We start from the raw sequence: 19,546 nt of genomic DNA on the forward strand, positions 1-19,546 counted from the left end.
TTTAGTTGGGACTGGGTCAGCAGAGATCAGATCTCAAGATAGTTGCAGGTCCCAGAGGTGGAATCCGCATCTATCAAAACTATTATGGCACATTATGTGGATATGCCATGAAAGTCCAAGATGGGAATACCACTACAATATTTTGTCTGAAGACTTTCTAGCATGGTTTCAAGCGGTGTATATTCTTACATAAGCAATACACTAGGGGACAATACAGACTGTTGTATTTTAATATATCATCCATATTATCAGAAACAAGGAATGTACAATTACCTCTGTCCCCATTATATGTAATTAGTGATTTATATCTCTCTGACTGTGTGTATTTTAGAAAATAGACTGTACAGTGCCCACGTATAAACAGATGCACATCAATAAGTTACCATATCATGGAGTTTAAGGCAATGCAGCATTTCAATAAAATATTAATCTGTTCTGCCGTTCCTATGTAAGCCAGTTGCTATTTTGAACAAGATATAAATATATCGCCATCTAGTGGTCAGTTATACTCCTGACATATGCATAACCCAACGAAAAATGACCATAGCCAATAACGAGAATGCAAGCAGTGCTTAATAAATAAAAAATAAAGTCTCCTAGTTATTTTACTACAAACAGTACTACGAACGCGGAACTTTATTTCACTTTATTATTTATATAGTTAACAATGCTAAATTATTTACCTCTTGCTTTGACACAAAAGAAAAATATAGAAGCTCTTTATCTGCTTCATTAGAAGAGCAAGAAAGTTTTTTTTATATATATTTATATATAGATATATACACACAATCTAAGTAGTAAATAGCTCCTATACAGAACAAAAAATAGAACAATGAAAAAGGGGAAAAAAGTGCTTTAGGCTATTTTCACATAGCGCTTTTTTTTTCAGCGCCGTTTCCATCGGCTTTGCAGAAAACTGTGTAGAGACAGAAGTCCGGATGGAACCGCCATGAGCTGTGTGCAAGACGGGACTTCCATGGTCAATGTTTTACATGGTTTCCATTTGTGTCAGTTCGCTTTTGCACTTTTGTATCCAGCTAAAGAGATTGACAGGGACAGAAGCCATGTGCAGCAGAGACCAAAGGGGTCTCCATCTCACAAATGGAACACTACGGTTCGGTCCCATTTTCCATCCAGGATTTTGTGCTGATGCAGTTTGCTGCAAAGTAGGCAGAAACAACGCTAGAAAGAAAACCTCTTCACAGGCTAATGCGGCTCCACTGTAGCAATGCCAACACTGCAATGAACGCTGTTTGTATCAGGTTGGTGGGTCCCAGCATTCAGTTATTGTCAAACGCTTTAACCCCAAGATATTCGATTTTATCAAGCTTCACACCATTTCATCTCACATAGCAAGAGAGTCAGAATTCGTTCTAAGGAGCCATGAAAACCAGTTGATTACATCTTGCAAACAGGAGTTAAAGGCTAGGTCAGTGTTTGCAACTAATTTGGTATAGTGTTCCAATGCATCGAATATAAGAAATGAAACAACTTTGCAAAACCCCCTTCAGTTTAGTGTCTACACCTCCTATGCAAACATATATGTCTGCAGGGTTGTAGACTAGAAGCAAACCATTAGTAATAGCTAAGGGGAATAACTCCTAACTCATTCTACAGTCATGTTATTCCCTTTGAGCCATTACTACTTGCTAATGTACATTCAGTAAGCTACCAAGAAATAGGGTAACGTTACCAGGGAGTAGGACTGCAAGATGAAAAACACACAGGGTTTGTTTGTAGTCCTCGTAAGTGCAGAAATAGGATTAGAAGCTGTGGACAGAATGGAAAGTTGTTTTTTTTTTAATATGACAACTCAATTAACTTTACTGCATTGCAACAATCAAAAGATTGGTTGCAAACTTGTATATGCCCTTTAATTCACATTGTTTCTATCAACTTTATAACAAGCCAAGGACACATTGCAAAGTGAAGTCACTAAAGTATAGTATACCATATTTGTTTTAGGAACGCTGACTGTGACGATGTCTCACTTCTGAAGCTTAGAGGGAACCTCTCAGATCCCAAGAGCTCAGAAGACAGGGGCCACTAGCGGGAGAGATTGGTTTGATCACCCACCACCCATGCTGTGCCCACAAACTCAGCGTTCAGCTCATTGAGCAGACTCCTGGTCTTCCTTACATGCGAACATACACTGTCCTCACATTATGGAAAGACTGTGTGCAATGAAGATGAGGAGTCCACTCAGTGGACTGAATTCAGCAGCCCCTGTCCTATGAGCCTATAAACTTAGTTTATGGGGCACATAGGACCTAATCGGTCCCTTTAAATAGGTAGTCCAGTCTATTCATTTAAAAGAAGTGGGTCTCAGAATGGGGTTAAAAGTCACTTACCTCACTATTGCCAATTTTGAAGCTTCCCAGGTTGTGCTCTGCTTTCTGGTCCCTCTCAACACAGACATATGACCGCTAACGGCAATTACTGGCCACAATGGTCACATGTCAATGTTGAGGGACCTAAAAAGTAGAGCTAGGCAGAGGGCCTGAGAAGAGCTGCACTATACAAGTCCTTTCAGGCCGTATTTACATGACTGATAGCGAGTTGAGCCCGAAATTCACAGGCACAACTCACATGGCACGGATACCGCGTCCGTGTTCTGTGCGATGGGTGAGGCACTGCACACTTACATGAAAATAGGAGTTACTGCGATTTTTCAGCGAGAGAGACACTGCCCAAGTATATAGACCTATTGCAAGGTCTATATAAGGTCTATTTTTACGCATCTCACAACGCACGAGAATATCGGCTGTGTAAATACGGCCTTAGAGTAAACCACCCATCCCCAAAGCTTTCGTCAAGTAATATTCCTTGTTACCATGTTTTTTTTTTTCTTCATTTTGGTTTTGCTGCATTACAGTAGATAAAATATGGGTTTATTGCCCTACTCGAATTCAATAGTCCCCTCAAGCAGCGCCCGACTAGCTGCACTGAAGTTGTGGGAGGGGCTTGGAATAAAATAAATATTTGAATAAAACATTTTTTAAAAAGTGCAAAAATAAAAAATAGCCAGTTGCGTTCTGCAATACTTTCAGTATTGTCCACCTGTTTCTACAGCATTTAAAGCCATCCCTTTAGACATAATTAATGTCTACATTAGCCCTCATACATCTACTAAGCAGAATGCAAGTCCTCAGGGGACCCTTTGTTGAACCAAACTATGCCTGGTCTAAATCTAGTGGGCCCTAAAATGCAAGTGCTACTCCATATCTGAAATTGGCCTAAGGTACCTTAACACTGAGCAACTATCCTTCAGATAGTCCCTCAGAAAAGTCATTAAAGCATACGAACGAGAGTCGCTTGCCAACATATCAGATTCTCCATGCAAAGTTATTGGCCAGTTCTTCAATACGAACGAGAAACAAAAAGGAAGTAAAATCTAAGAATCGTGATAGGTGAGGTACTCAAAGTTGGGAAGCTTCATATCTGTTTCACTTTGAGGGGACCGTGGTGAAAGATACTTAGAAGTACTGTAGCGTAGCACACAATGGCCCGCAGTGCGCCTAGTTACGGAAAAATTGGAAAAATTAAGTTTGGGGTTTTTTTTTTAAGAAGTTTCACTTCTGCAATTTGCTTTTCTAGCAGAACTGGTACAGCACGGTAAGATTACTCTACCACCCACCTAGACCTCCTAGCAAGAATAAACCATCTCATTCAATACCACCAAGCAATCCGGTATAACTAATGTAAACACACGGGCGCAGGTAAAACCCATGTTATTAGCAACATGTGCCAATCAATGAAAAAAAAAAATCAGACAATAAGCTTGGTCAATTGTATTTGTAATACAATGTCTACAGTACATACAGTTACAGATGAGCCTAGAACTGCTTCCCAGAGTCTGAAAAACAGAGGCCTGAACTAGACATCACAGACTGGAGTTAGCTAGAACTATGCTGATAGATGGAGAAGACCTGACACAAATGCAATTTTAGGCTTTTCTCCTTACCTAATAAATCAGTCTAGCATCATGTTGTGGCTAAGCAGGGACACATTTAAGAAAAGGATTTGGGCACCTTGGTATCATCCCTGTGACATTCCTCTGCAATATACCTAGCTGGGCTCCGGTTACATATTACACAGTGTTAGAAGAGACCTTGACCATCCCTTCACAAGTGATATACTGAACTCCTGCAGCAAATGGGAAAGCTCAGGTTGCATCACGTCTCTCCCCACAAAGCCCAAACGCTGTTCCTACATCCCGTAAGACAGAAAATAAAGTGTATAAAATGCAGAAAAGATATAGGGAAGTCAATAGAAAAAAAAAAAGACAGTTCTGTCTTAACGTCCCATCTTCAATAGCTTGTTTATACAGCAGATTCCGAGGGGTTGGGATAGGCCGTCTTGCTCTGTCCATCTGGAAGGCCGATTGCTTAGTTAGAAGAAGCTGTAATTGGGTTTTCCAGTTCCAAGCTGGAGTGAAGATTGTTGTAACATGATTTGCACACGCGGCTAGGCTCAAACAGTTGTTGACTCGGAACAGGGACCTTCTGGTTACAGCAGCTTGAACAGAAAACATTTCCGCAGTTCCTTTAAGAGAAAAAAAAACACTTAAAAATTGACTTAAGACAAAACAGATGCACTAGGGTTAACCACGTATCAGAGCCGTGAGTTTTATCTAATTCTGGTCCTTTCAAATGTATGTTTTCAAGTTGGTATGAATATAGTCTACAGAGAGCAATGGAAACTTGCATTAAAAGGACCGGAGTGGAACAATGGGACGGAATCCGTCACTATTCTATCACTGATTTTCATCGGTTTCAAAAACTTCTCCTTATTAAAACATACCTGGAGAAAACCGTCTTTATAAATTTCCGATGCCGCATGCAAATGATGGAGAGCGGTCCACTAGGCGGGCCGGAGCTGCTCTGCTGCCTGTAGCGTTTCCCATTAACCTGCTCTTCTCTGCTGCTGTGATGTGGATGACAGATTAGATATCATCCATGGTGCGATGCAAATCCCTGGTATGTGCTGCGAGTTCACAAACCGGCGCTTTTGCAAATTTGGCGCAATCGTCTGTACAAGCACCAGTTTGCAAACTCACAAGATTTACATTGCTCCACTGATGAGATCTAGCACATCATCCATATTGCAGTAGTATAGAGGGCCGGGTTAGTGGGAAACCTACAGTCAACAGAGACCGTCCGTCCCTCCTAGTGAACCGGTCGCCATCATTCGCATGTGGCGTGGGAAATTTATTAACTCAGTTTCTCTAAGTATGCTTTAATAAGGAGCAATAACAAACTTGTTTTTTGAAATAGATGAAAGTCACTATTCTATATTTAATATGCTAAGAGGGATGACAGGTTCGCTTTAACTGCTCTGGTAGGTTACATGACCCTATTAGATCCTTTAACACTTTCCAATCCACTGTCTGACGTCTTAAGACATTATGATTTAAGGCTGTACAGCTCTGATGCTCGAAGACGTCCGTTGGGGTTCTCTTACTGTATATTGCCAGCCTCTCTGCTGTCGGAGCCTATCCAACGTGTCACCTCTTGCAGTACTGGCTTTAGCCGGCAGATAGCCCCGTTGTATAACAAGTAAGCCCCCTAGGAAAACCAGGATACAAATTGGATTGCAAAGGGTTAACTAATTCTTAGCCCAGAGTTTCACTTTAAAGGGAAGCCGTAAAATAATGTGCCCCAATAGAATAGTTCATCTTCTGTGTGTCTCTGCTGTTAGCTAATCAGTGACCTTATCATGTTTGGGGCATTGATTGGCAAGGGATGACACTGCAAACTAGTAACACAGCCATGCTGGTGTGGCTCACTATGCTAAGAGCACATATTGATATCCGGCTCCTCCAGGCCCTGGTGGGCAAAGGGAAAGACTATACTAGAGCAAGGATACTTGCAAGGATTTTAATGTTCCCCAGCCTGCACCCTTATTTTTAAGATCCATTCTGTAGGAAAATGACAAGCACAATACAAAAACACTGGACAAAAGCTATATTAAAATATTGCATTATCAGCCTGGTTACAGATCAAATGCACTTGTTTTTATGGTCCTTGACCCAGCACTGTGGATTATACCGCCATAGGTAACTGGATGCACTAGAGAACACTACGACTTCTAGTAGGCATGCAATAGGAGACAAAAGACATGCAAGCAGGAGGCCGAGCACATGCAGTGAAAATGCTACACACACTCAATATCGCTGTTTTATAGGGCAGAAGGCAGCATTCAAAGTCAGTTATATAGAATCTACTACTAATCTACAGGTGATCCCAGTTTGTTTGTTTTTTTAAATAAGTCACAAAGTGGCAAAATCAAGAGTCCCCACTAATCTCAATTAGTTTACGTATTGTGTACCCACCCCTGTGTAGTTGCCGACACTTGTAAATGCAAATACAGCTTTCATTGCAATCAATAGGAGCTGCGGTTACAGTTACAAGTGCAGGAAACTACTCAGGGGTTGGAGCAGCAGCTCCAACTTAACAGAATTGACTGCAGCACTTAAAGGGTTAACATCTTTGATCATAGGTGATGCTGATCAGAGCTGTTGCGGGTGTCACCTGTAAGAAACAGCCAACACCCGCATTGTATGGAGCAAGATCGACCCCCAATGACCACTCTATACAAACCTCGAACACACAGGGTGGAAACGTACGCCCTGGAGTGTTAGGCTTCTTTCACACGGGCTACAAAAACGCATGTATGTGAAGCCCATGGTTTCCAATAGGTTCATTCAGGCTACAAAACATCTCTCATGTGACAGAACCCATCGGAAACCATCGGCTTCACATATATGCGTTTTGCATGCGTGTGAAAGAGGCCTTAAGGAAACAGACCTTCAAAAAAAAAAAAAAAAAAACCACTATATACACACATATATATACTGTTCATAAGTTATCTACTATTCAAGGGCTTTGGGAACCAAGATTATGGCCATGTCTGTTACAAAACTGACCATTAATGCCAAGTCGTTTACTTCCAAAATAGGGTTAACCAAAGACCAAGTTATACATATATTGGGATGGTAAATATGGTACTTTGTGAAGAAGAGGACACTAACATTCTAATCTGTGCAACATGGCGGGTGAGATGCAGCAAAAATAAAATAAGCAGTCTTGTAGATCATCTTAAAAATAAAATAAAAAAAGCCCAATGAAAAAAAAAAAAAAAAGTCAGGTGGAAGAATAAGCAGCACGATACACAAAAACTACGATCCAGAAAGGGGCTTCTTATTCTCGGCTGCTACAACTGGTATATTCCCTCTCTACACGGAGTGGTCACCGCTGCCTTCCTACAAGAGGTTATGCACACGGGGAAGGTGCGGGACTGAAGGGGGCAGATGCTGTTAGTTCTGGTGATTGCAAAAGAACAAACCTCAACAAAAGCTCACCACGTTTCGACCCCGGCTTCTGCGTTCCTGCAAGGAAACATGACTGAAATGGAGGAAGGTTTCACTGACGTTGTAGCGTATTGGTGTGCTGGTGCACGTGGGAACTAAGTGACATGTACAGTAGAATATGAGTAAGCAGTCAGCGGGTACACAGATTGCTGGGACTCTTGGCAGCACTCACCTACAATGGTGTTTCCTGCTCGCCAACCAGAACTTGCTGTCACAGTTATAACAATTAGCTGCTAAATGGTCTGGAAGCCATCTGGTCACCTGCAATCACCAGCAAAATAGCAAGATTAGACGAATTCTCTTAAAAATTGGCAGATGTGTTTTGTTTATAAAATATCTCTACGACATTATGGCGCCAGAAAGACCGATTCAATACCTGAAACAGAGGTGGATGGTGCCGTTTACACCATTACTCCAGTACAATACCCGTCTTGTCACACTTACAGTATTGTTGCAGAACTGAGCAATTACATCTGTTTCTTCTGCAGTATGGAGATCATGAGGCAAGCAGAAGGCCCTTTTACACGGTCTGATGATTGGCTGATGGAGTTTGTTCCCAATCCCTGCCCCATGTAAACATCTCAGCAATCAGCCAACAGAGGAGCGAACACACGTTTATAGGCAGATCGCATCTTTTATGTAAAAAAGTCGACAAAAATGGAATTGAACCACCAAACCCTATTATTAAAACAGCGTTTCATCCCCGACAATTGCCCCGTGGAAAAGGTTCTTGAAGGAGCACTATTCAAATTGCTTTAACAGTTTCAAATCCAGTGTCGCACCTCGTCTGCCATTGAGATTTCCCTGCATAGCTTACATGCCGGACGTGGTCCGACACCGGTTTCTAACAGTATGCAGGCGAGAGGTCTGACATGGAGTTCTCTTCTACATGTGTATGTTATAGTATACACGAGAGAGGTCTCACATCGGCGTTCTCTTCTACATGTGTATATTACAGTATACACAAGAGAGGTCCGACACCGGCGTTCTCTTCTCATATATATATTACAGTATACACGAGAGAGGTCCGACACCGGCGTTTTCTTCTCGTATGTATATTACAGTATACACGAGAGAGGTCCGACACCGACGTTCTCTTCTCCATGTGTATATTACAGTATACACGAGAGAGGTATCACATCGGCGTTCTCATCTACTTGTGTATATTACAGTATACACGAGAGAGGTCCCACATCGGCATTCTCTTCTCCATGTGTATATTACAGTATACACGAGAGAGGTCCGACACAGGCGTTCTCTTCTCATATGTATATTACAGTATACACGAGAGAGGTCCGACACCGGCGTTCTCTTCTCATATGTAGATTACAGTATACACGAGAGAGGTCCGACACCGGCGTTTTCTTCTCGTATGTATATTACAATATACACGAGAGAGGTCCCACATTGGCGTTCTCTTCTACATGTGTATATTACAGTATACACGAGAGAGGTCCAACATCGGATTTCTCTTCTGCATATGTATATTACAGTATACACGAGAGAGGTCCGACACCGGCGTTTTCTTCTCGTATGTATATTACAGTATACACGAGAGAGGTCCGACACCGGCGTTTTCTTCTCGTATGTATATTACAATATACACGAGAGAGGTCCCACATTGGCGTTCTCTTCTACATGTGTATATTACAGTATACACAAGAGAGGTCCCACATCGATTTCTCTTCTGCAAATGTATATTACAGTATACAAGAGAGGTTAGACATCGGAGTTCTCTTCTGCATATGTATATTACAGTATACAAGAGAGGTTAGACATTGGAGTTCTCTGCTCAAATGTACATTACAGTATACACGAGAGAGGTCAGACATCAGCTTTCTCTTCTAATATGTATATTAGAGTATGCAGAAGAGAACCTAGATATTTGACCTCTCTCTTGTATACTGTGATATACATATATAATAATCTGTACACATCTTAAAGGGGTTGTCCCGAGGCAGCAAGTGGGTCTGTACACTTCTGCATGGCCATAATAATGCACTTTGTAATGTACATTGTGCATTAATTATGAGCCATGCAGAAGTTATAAAAAGTTTTATACTTACCTGTTCCGTTGCTGGCGTCCTCGTCTCCATGGTGCCGACTAATTTTCGCCCTCCGATGGCCAAATTAGCCGCGCTTGCGCAGTCCGGGTCTTCTGCAGTCTTCTATGGGGCTCCGTGTAGCTCCGTGTAGCTCCGCCCCGTCACGTGCCGATTCCAGCCAATCAGGAGGCTGGAATCGGCAGTGGACCGCACAGAAGAGCTGCGGTCCACGGAGGAAGAGGCCATCTTCAGCGGTGAGTAGAGAAGTCACCGGAGCGCGGGGATTCAGGTAAGCGCTCCGGTGAGCTTTCTTTACCTCCCTGCATCGGGGTTGTCTCGCGCCGAACGGGGGGGGGGTTGAAAAAAAAAAAAACCCGTTTCGGCGCGGGACAACCCCTTTAAGTCACATTTAATTAAAAAAATAAATTGCTAATAAAATCATTATAACGGATCATTTTTAAGTATTTCTGTTGAGTAATTCCAAGGAATCCACAAAGCGCTTTCCCATCCAAAATAAATAAGAGCTGGGGAGGATGCGGGTGTCAGGGAAATTGGATTGGAAAGGGTTAAGGTCAATTGACACTCATTATGAGCAATTTTTCTGCACATATAAAAGGACCTTAACATACAGGAACATTGGTCACATTCCTAAACATCTTAGTAGCGGTACGGTTTACTAGATGGGAGAGATTTGGTTTCAGATTATCTTATTGAACCATTTACAGATGATATAACTGTTACACTACAAGCATTCTTGCTAGACCGTCTGGCATGCTCATTGTGATCAGACCCGTTGCCCTCTTTACTCATGTATAAATGTCCCCTATCTCTTTCCTCTCCTGCTCCAACCTGGCTGCCGCTCACTACAACACCGCTCTCAAACATGCCCTGGATGAAGCGGCGCCGCCCATGACCGGAGCCATCCGATGTAGAACGCAGCAACCCTGGCTCACACCTCAAACACTCTTCATCTGGCGGTGCTCTAGAAGTGCTGAACGGCTGTGGAGGAAGTCGTAAACATCCGCAGACTTACTCCACTACAAATTCATGCTCAAAACCTACAGCCTCGCCCTCTACCACGCCAAACAAGTCTACTTCACCTCTCTCGTCTCCTCACTACTGCACAACCCTAAACGGCTGTTTGATACTTTTCACTCCCTTCTCAGCCCTAAACCGCAGCCCCCTGTGACGGATCTCAGTGCTGAAGAGCTGGCTGCTTACTTCAAAAAGAAAATTGATGACATCTGTCAGGAAATAACTTCCCAATCCCAGACTAGCCCTGACCCTGGTCTTGTCAGCACTGCAGCTAGCTCCTGCTCACTGTCTGTACTCAGACCAGCGACAGAGGAAGAAGTCTCCAAATTGCTTTCCTCTGCTCGCCCCACCGCCTGTGCTAGCAACCCTCTCCCCTCACACCTCCTCCGATCCCTCTCCCCAGTGGTCATCTCCCATCTCACCACTATATTCAACCGCTCTCTGACCTCTGACATCTTTCCCTCTTCTTTCAAACATGCCATCACATCCCCACTGCTACAGTAGCCAACTCTTGACGCGACTAATGCAGCCAACTACCGACCCATCCCTAACCTCCCCTTCATATCCAAAGTACTAGAACGCCTGGTTTACTCCGCCTTGTAAGCTATCTATCAGAAAACTCTCTCCTCGAACCCCTACAGTCTGGCTTCCGACCCAAACACTCGACAGAAACTGCCCTTACAAGGGTATCAAATGACCTACTGACAGCCAAATCAAGAGGCGATTACTCCCTACTGATCCTCCTCAACCTCTCCGCAGCATTTGACACTATTGACAACAAACTCCTCCTCAGTATGCTTCGCTCCATCGGCCTAAAGGACACTGCTCTCTCCTGGTTCTCCTCCTACCTATCTGATTGCTCTTTCAGTGTCTCCTTTGCTGGCTCTACCTCTCCTCCTCTTCCCCTTGCTGTTGGGGTCCCCCAGGGGTCGGTCCTCGGCCCCCTCCTTTTCTCTATCTACACAGACCCCATTTGGACAAACTATCAGGAGATTTGGCCTCCAATACCACCTGTATGCTGACAACACCCAGCTATACACCTCTTCCCGTGACATCTCTGCACCTTTCCTCCAAAACATCACCAACTGCCTGTCCGCTGTCTCTAACACTATGTCCTCTCTCTACCTAAAACTGAACCTTTCTGAAACGGACTTATTGGTATTTCCACCCTCCACTAACAGACCTCCTCCTGACATCTCCATCTCAGTGTGGGGCACCACCATAACTCCTAGACAACATGCCCGCTGCCTTGGGGTTATATTTGACTCTGATCTCTCCTTTACCCCCTACATCCAATCTCTTGCCTGAACATGTCAGCTGCACTTCAAGAATATCGCAAGAATCCGCTCTTTTCTCACCGAAGACACGCTAAAAATGCTCACTGTTGCCCTCATCCACTATCGGCTCAATTATTGCAACTCGTTGCTGATCGGCCTCCCCTGCACCAGACTCTACCCTCTACAATCCATCCTGTATGCAGCAGCCAGGCTCATTTTCCTGTCCAGCCACTACTCGGACGCCTCTGCCCTGTGCCGGTCACTGCACTGGCTGCCCGTTAAATACAGAATTCAATTTAAACTCACTACCTTCATCCACAAAGCCCTCCACAGTGCAGCACCTCCCTATATTGCCTCCCTCATCTCAATCCATCACCCAGCCCGGGCTCTCTGCTGTGCTAACGAAACTAGACTGCGCGCCCCTCTAATTCAAACTTCTGATTCCCGCCTCCAACACTTCTCAAGAGCAGCACCGGTCCTCTGGAACGCACTACCAAAGGCTACCCAGGCAATCCGGGACTCGAAAAACTTCAGGTGTGCTCTAAAAACGCACCTCTTCAGGGAGGCATACCACATTCCCTAAACACATCTCCTCTGTACGACACCTGATAACATGCTCCCTGACCTACTGACTGCAATCCCTGCTAGCCATCATAAACCGCTCCTGCAGTCATAACGTTTCTGCCGTCACACGGCTAAATGTCTGACTATTTTCTATGTATATAGCATCCCTCACTCTCCACCTCACCATACCGTGCACATCTCCAGCCCCTTTACCTTCTGTATCACCCCATTACTTGTAGTATGTAAGCTCGTTGGAGCAGGACCCTCACCCCTATTGTTTCCATCAACTGATTACTTTGTAACCGTGGTTCTGTAATTTTTGTACTTTTGTCTTTCTGTATTCCCCCTGTCTATGTAAGCGCTGCGGAATATGTTGGCGCTATACAAACAAAGATTATTATTAAATGTATAAACACAAGTCTCTTGTGTGGTCAGTAATGAAACCATCTAGACCACCACACAATCCCTGCAACTACAGTGGAATTACTGGAGGAGATGGTTCATTTAATCTGCAGGGCCTGCAATGAAATCCTGACAAAACACAGCCATTCAGGGCCAAGTTAAATAGCTGTCATTTATTTCAAACTGTGCCACTACTTTACATCTACATTAGAGCTAGAATGCATCCTGTGCTATCAGGTCATAAGCCACAACAGCAATACTGCCAGCCTGGCTAAATGTGTCAGCATTGATCGGCTGCTACAGGCAAGTCTCTAACATTGCTCCCATGCCAGCTTTCATACATCTATTCTGCACTTTAAATGCCCCTCCAGTCTTGAAGTGCATTGTATATTGCTGGGACACTTCTGCTGAGGTCTGCGTATTAATTTGTTGCAGATGCTGCATTACAATAGACTACAAAATAGGAATTTACAGTCTGCTAAGTTTTTAGTTGTAGACAGCAAAACTCTGGCAAAGTGAACCTTTAACCCTTTCCAATCCACTGTCTGACGTCTTAAGACATTATGATTTAAGGCTGTACAGCTCTGATGTTGGTAGGAGTCCGTCGGGGTTCTCTTACTGTGTTATTGCCAGCCTCTCTGCTATCAGAGCCTATCCAACGTGTCACCTCATGCAGTACTGGTTTTAGCCAGCAGATAGCACCGTTGTATAACGGCAGAAAAAGAGTAGTAAGCCCCCTAGGAAAACCAGGATACAAATTGCATTGGAAAGGTTTAAAGATTTCTCGTATGTCCAGGTTTTCCTCTATGGTCCTCTGCTAGTGGTGGGCATATGCACGGCAGCTTTAAATTCAGATTCACTTGGGGGCAGTCACTTTAAACATAATGCGAGTGCTAAATTGCTATCCCTAACCCCTTAGTGATGAAGCCTTCTTATATCTTAGTGACCAAACTGCTCAGTTTTTTTTTCATCGTCGCATTCATAGAGCCATAGCTTTACAATTTTTCCGTCGATGTAGCCATATAAGGGCTTGTTTTTTGCGGGATGAACTCTAGCCTTCATTTATCTAATTTTTGGGAACATGTAACATTATGATTGCTTTTTATTCCATTTTTGTCTAGAGGCAAGATTAACAAAATCTGCAATTCTGGCATGTTTTTTATTTTTAAAGGCGTTCACCAAGCAGTATAAATGAGGTGTTAAATTAATTCTGCAGGCCAGTAGGATTATGTCAATACCAAATTGATGTTTTGGTTTTTTTTGGGGGGGGGGTTTATAGCAGAGTATTACAAAGCCTATGAAGCTCAGCCAGACACGGAGGCCATATTCAAGCCTTTGGGTGGCATTATAACCCCATAATCACATTGCAGGGGTGAGATAAGGAGTCCTCTGTCCTGACAGCGTTTTACATACCACGGTTGCACTGATCGAGGCATGTAAAGGGTTAAAGAGCCGAGATGCAAGATTTCTGTGGTCGCCACTGTTTGAGCAGGTGCCAGGCGGTTATCTAACAGCTGAGCACCCTCTACCCTGGCACAGGAGACCCGTGCCAGGCTTCTGATGCAGCACCTGACAGTCGCACCAAAAGTATCGCTCCTGTGCTTTCACAAAGGAGCAATAGTCATTCAGTGAACGGAAGCGGAGTGAGCCGGGATCTCTTCTGGCCACCCGCCTTATTCACATTGAACAGGCAGTCAATCACTTAACGACCCCTGTTTACACTGAGAAAATTAGTTTGCTAATTACTGTTTCAGTGAGCCGAAACAAAGCGATTTATCACGCAGTGCCCTGCCCTGGCTGTGTGCACACGGTACTGACTCAAGTGATTTGGGTGATACTTGCCCTGTTAGAGGTACCTTTAGCCCGGACATCCTTTTCGCACTTAGGATCAGGCTAGTGGCCCTCTCCTACGGTCCATGCAGTCCGGGGATGTACGTTTTATACAGCTATTTTCAGACTACTGCTTCTCTTTAGCGGCCATGTGGGAAAGGAAGGTTAATCTTCGACTAGGCTTCATTTGCAAGATACTTCAAGACAGTCTACGCGAGTAGGTGAACAGTGTGGGCAATGTCTCGCAGCAGCATTTACTCACCCATTCTACTTTGGAGAGGAAACAGAGGCCAGGGAAGTACAATTACGTTTTTTCTTAATATACCGTAATTTTCGCTTTATAAGACGCACCCCCATTTTAGAGGGGGGAAAAAAAGGGCAAAAAATATTTTTAGCTCACCCAGGGACAGTACAGGGGATAGTACCGGGCGACAGAGCAGAAGGCGCAGCAGAGGTCAGAAATACCGGAGCTCCATATCACAGCGGTGCGTGTTCGCAGGAAGAAGCCGATTGGTGTAGGCGGGGAAGCAGCAGCAGTTCCCGCTGGTGCTCACCACCAATCAGCGGCACGTATTGGCGGCAGTGGAGAGGAGAGAGGACTGGTAACTGATCACACATTTGTTTGTACAACAGCGATTTAGTTAGCGCGATCGTGCAAACAAATGGCGATGCAACGAATTTCGGCATGTTCGCTTTATAAGCCACAGCGCCTTTTTCCTCCACACTTGTGGGGAAGAAGAGTGCATCTTATAAAGCGAAAAATACGGTATTTATGATTGGACCCAGACAGTTGCTTTAATTAGTAAGCTAGTGGTGACAATCAGTGTTGCTGTACCTCGGTGTCCCGTTTGTCCACCTGCTCCCAGCTAGCTTCTGAGAAGAACTCTGTACTGCAGCCTGACAGACAGCTAGGATCTCTGTTGCTTTCAGAGTCCGGAATTGAGGTCTGCGAAGGATAAACATACAGAAATGTTGAGTTGTCTTATATCAGTCAGAAATTTCAATTTTTTTACTAAATATTAATAGAAAATCCGTTTATTAGTTATTTTTATTTTTTTTAAGACGCTCAGCTACTTTGAGCCCCATCAGCTAAGCTAATGGGCTCAAAATAGTGTAGAATGGGAGCAGGAGGACTACTTAGCATGCACCTCAATGCATTGAGCAGCACGTTTGACTGTTGACAATGGGGGAGCAACAAGGGAGGCAAGTATAAAAAAAAAAAACAACAACAAAAAAAAAAAAACTTACATCCCCGGACTCGGCTGGCAAGCTAGTTTGAGCCTATAGACTCAGCTCATAAGGCTCAAAGTAGCTAACAGATTCCCTTGAAATAAACGACATCCAATAACTTCTTACAATAACTCGATGTTCCACAATGGGCAGCCGTGGAGCCATATGCAGCTCTTGCCTCTTTGGCCATTGACAGCTGCAGATAGTATTTTGCCCCAATGTCACCTAAGATGCTAGGGTCCAAAGCCTATAACTAGTATAGGATTATATCACATATGGTATTACATACAGCAGTGCAGAACAGAACTACAAGATCAGTGCCCAACACTGATCCGGAAATTGACAATTCACAAAATCATGGTAAGTTTTATTATACACCTTGCACTTTAGTTTGGCACTCACCACCTCATCTGTAAAATCACCATTGAAGCGCAGGGGGACGTTATGCAATTGGCTTTCAAGTCGACAACGCAACTCTTGCACTTGTTTCTTTAAAGTTTCCACTTCTTGCTGATGGCCACTTTCCATCTGCCTCAATCTCTGCTGGATAGCATCGACATACAAAGGCATCCCATCGTCATCCAGGTGATTGCGGGTTGGTTGCTCTGGGGTACTCCCAATCCGGTGTCTCCCACAAGTGTGCAAGGGGCACTTGTGTGGGAAGTTTCTGAGGTGGACCTGGGGGTTGTTTGAGCTAGAGTTCTGCCGTGAGAGTAGCTGCTTCCCCCGACGATTGTCCACACTAAGACATGGTCCATCAACAACAGGAGGAGAAGATTGGTCCCTATTACACACATTTTGTGTGTTGCATTCAGTAGGGGGAAAGGCACTAGGAGTATGGGGATAAGAAGAATGCGTCCTTTCATTATGGTTTTTAAAACCCATCATAATTATGCTCTCATCTGACACCTGCTCTGACTTCAGTGAAAGTTCATTTGCCGCTGTCACATGGTCTAGCTTGCATGGCCATGAAGTTGAAAGATCATCTACTAAAGTTTCTGTGGAGCCTTCAAGGACAAGGGGTGGTGACAATTTCGGTGAGAATTCAGGACTTGGAGAGCCTTGATTTTCCCCTTTAAATAATTCTAAATCCCGTTTTTCACTTTCCTCTGCATCAGAGGCATCAGAAGACTGCTCCCCTACAACCGGACTTACGTCTCCTTCGCACCCCATAACTGCAACTCTCTCTTTGTTAAACTGGTTCGAAAGATCAGTTTGACAAGGCGGTTGGTCAAGATCTGAAAATAACAGTTCACCGGTAGGGTTTGCGTTCTCCCCTTCCCCATCAGCTTTCTCTGTGTTGTCCTCGCTATTTGATGCATGCACAGAAGAATTCTCCTCCCCCATTGCTTTTTCAGGGTCCCGTGTTTTTTCCGTTGGTTCAGCCTCAGCTTCTTCTACCCCATTCATAAGTTTTTCATTCCGCTCTTCTCCTCCTCCCCCCTCCTCTTCACTGGCTTCTTGTAGAATGTTTTCCATTTGCCCTTCCCCAACACCAGCAGCCATGGAAAGCTGAGCCCCTAGAAGTAGTCTTTCCCCGTCTTGGCAATCTTCTGCAGAATTTGCTATGCCATTCAGCTCCAAAGAACGCCGATGCTCCTGCCACTTCTCGTTTAGACTGGGATCACTGCTGCGCCTATTCACACAGGGCACGCTTATGTCACAGGCAGTTGGGAGGTCGTCGTATGATCGGGTTTTGGGTAATCTAGGGAAAAAAACAGATACATCTATATTAACCAAGATGTCTTGTTTAGGCACTTGTCAAAAACACACTATGGGCCTCATTTATCAAAACGGTCCAACTATAAGACCATCCTTGTTACCCATAGCAACCAAACAGAACTCAGCTTTAATTGCTTAAACTGCTTTGAAAAAATGATAGGTTGCTATGGGCAACAAGGACAGTCTTAAGGTTAGACAGTTCTGATAAATGATACCTGCTGTACAAGTCTTAAGGGTACGTTCACACAGAGCAGAACAGGTAAGGATTTTGCCACATATCTGCAGAAGACTTCATTCCCCTCCAACTGAAAGGGTGAAATCTCCTGCGGATCCACATAAAAATTGGCAATACAAAATTTGCTGTGGATTTTGGTACAAATCTGCACCGAAATTCATTGCGAGTGAATGTACCCTAAGGGGTTTCTGGGATTAGACTATTAGCGGTCATTGTGTACAATGCTCTGTATATTTAGCAGTGACCGTGGGGTAATGCAGTGCAGTACACCATTCTACTGCAGGTGCAGACAGACAATTTGGACAAAGCCCCTTGATCAAATACAAAAGATATCAAATTGACATAAGTTTCAATATCTCACCTGCACAGAGGCGGCTCCTCCACAACCGATCCAGGTGTGGGGTATGGGGTGCAGGATTCTTCACTAGGTGTGGAGGGGGACGAGCCTGGGAGGTAGACAGCACTCCATAACATTAGATTGCGAACATGGCACACCGGATGCAGCACCTGTAAAATAGAAGAAACTTTAGGGAAGCGCCTGCAGCTTGTTAGAACTTTATGGGTGCATTTGCACGTTTCGCAGCGAAAGTGCCGCAGAAAAACCGCAGCAGACACGTTTACTATTTAAGTTAATGCGATTAACTAAAGCAAATTCTGTTCATGTGTACGGGAAAGAAAATGCTGTGGATTTTCTACTGTAACTGCACAGTACTGTAATCTGTGGTTTTACTGCGTCTTTGCTTCAGAAATTCCACAGTGGAACCGCAGCATTTGTGCAACACGTGAACAAACCTGAAAAGGGTTTTACAAGATCAAGGCAATGGTTAAAAATGATAAACCAAGTCATACACACCGTTCTGATCCCTTGCCAGTCCATTGTTGTCTCTTCTGTCATCACCACTGGTCTAGGTTTACTTTTAACCCCTTCAGTGGCAGGTGTTGGTTAGTCTTCAGCACATTTCAACACTGATTTTTAGGAGATTTTTCGGGCGTACCACTTAAGGGGTTAATGCAGCAGTGACATTCCATATATACACACACATGAGACCGCTGCAACTAATCACTGGCCTCAGCTGTCTCTAAGTCATATACGGCTAAGACCAGTGATTGGCTGCAGTGGTTATGTGTGTATATGGAATGTCACCGCTGCATTAATAGTGAACATAGACCGGCGGTGGTGACAGAAGGGATCAGAGCAACTCGTTTGACTATTTTAACCACTGTCTGTCCTATGTCATGTTTTTTTCTAGAACTTGAAAAACCACTTTAACCACTTTAAATGTATCATCTCTAGAGTTGATACATTGTGCAATGTATAATATATAATTTGTACACAAGATATTTTTATAGGGAATATTTCTAATAATATAAGCAAAGACTACTTACAGTTTCTGATTGAGAAGAATACAGCAAGTTCTTAAAGGAACGGTTCCCAGCTCTTAGCAGTGACCAAACTGAGCATGTGCGCTCTTGAATATGTTTTTCACTTCTTTCCTTGGCATTATTACAAAGAAATGTCCCGAACAAACAGGAATATGTGTGCTGCACCAATTTCACCTACAGAAAAAAAAAAATATATATATAAAATATAAATAAATAAAAAACGACATATATATATATATATATATATATATATATATATATAAAAATCACACACACATTGAGATAGATATATATATATATATATAGCAAACGGCCAAAGGACAAGTGAGCATTGAATGACAATATGTATATCTGTAAATTTCTATAGTATCTCTGATGTGTAAGAAATGCAAATGATTAAAACAAGTGAAGGCGAGTACCATTATTAATAGGTTCACACACTCGGTAATGA

At 43.5% G+C, this 19,546-nt stretch overlaps 1 protein-coding gene across 6 annotated transcripts in view; it reads right to left on the reverse strand.

Moving 5' to 3' along the window:
• Positions 1-1,789: 1,789 nt before the first annotated feature.
• MTMR3 (myotubularin related protein 3) overlaps positions 1,790-19,546 on the reverse strand; it is a 66,851-nt gene continuing 49,094 nt past the window's right edge. For 2 of the 6 annotated variants that reach the window (XM_066603782.1, XM_066603780.1), the window contains 7 exons: positions 19,099-19,269; positions 18,074-18,219; positions 16,158-17,460; positions 15,361-15,471; positions 7,545-7,633; positions 7,364-7,390; positions 1,790-4,545 (listed from right to left, as the gene is read on the reverse strand). In XM_066603782.1, coding sequence (XP_066459879.1) covers positions 4,389-4,545; positions 7,364-7,390; positions 7,545-7,633; positions 15,361-15,471; positions 16,158-17,460; positions 18,074-18,219; positions 19,099-19,269 — 2,004 coding nt within the window. In that variant the 3' untranslated portion in view covers positions 1,790-4,388. Of the gene's footprint in view, positions 4,546-7,347; positions 7,391-7,544; positions 7,634-15,360; positions 15,472-16,157; positions 17,461-18,073; positions 18,220-19,098; positions 19,270-19,546 lie in introns of all 6 variants that reach the window. The other 4 variants (XM_066603786.1, XM_066603784.1, XM_066603783.1 and 1 more) reach the window with 4 other exon arrangements.

This window comes from Eleutherodactylus coqui, chromosome 5 (assembly GCF_035609145.1).
Source record: "Eleutherodactylus coqui strain aEleCoq1 chromosome 5, aEleCoq1.hap1, whole genome shotgun sequence".
NCBI classification, from domain to species: Eukaryota; Metazoa; Chordata; class Amphibia; order Anura; family Eleutherodactylidae; genus Eleutherodactylus; species Eleutherodactylus coqui.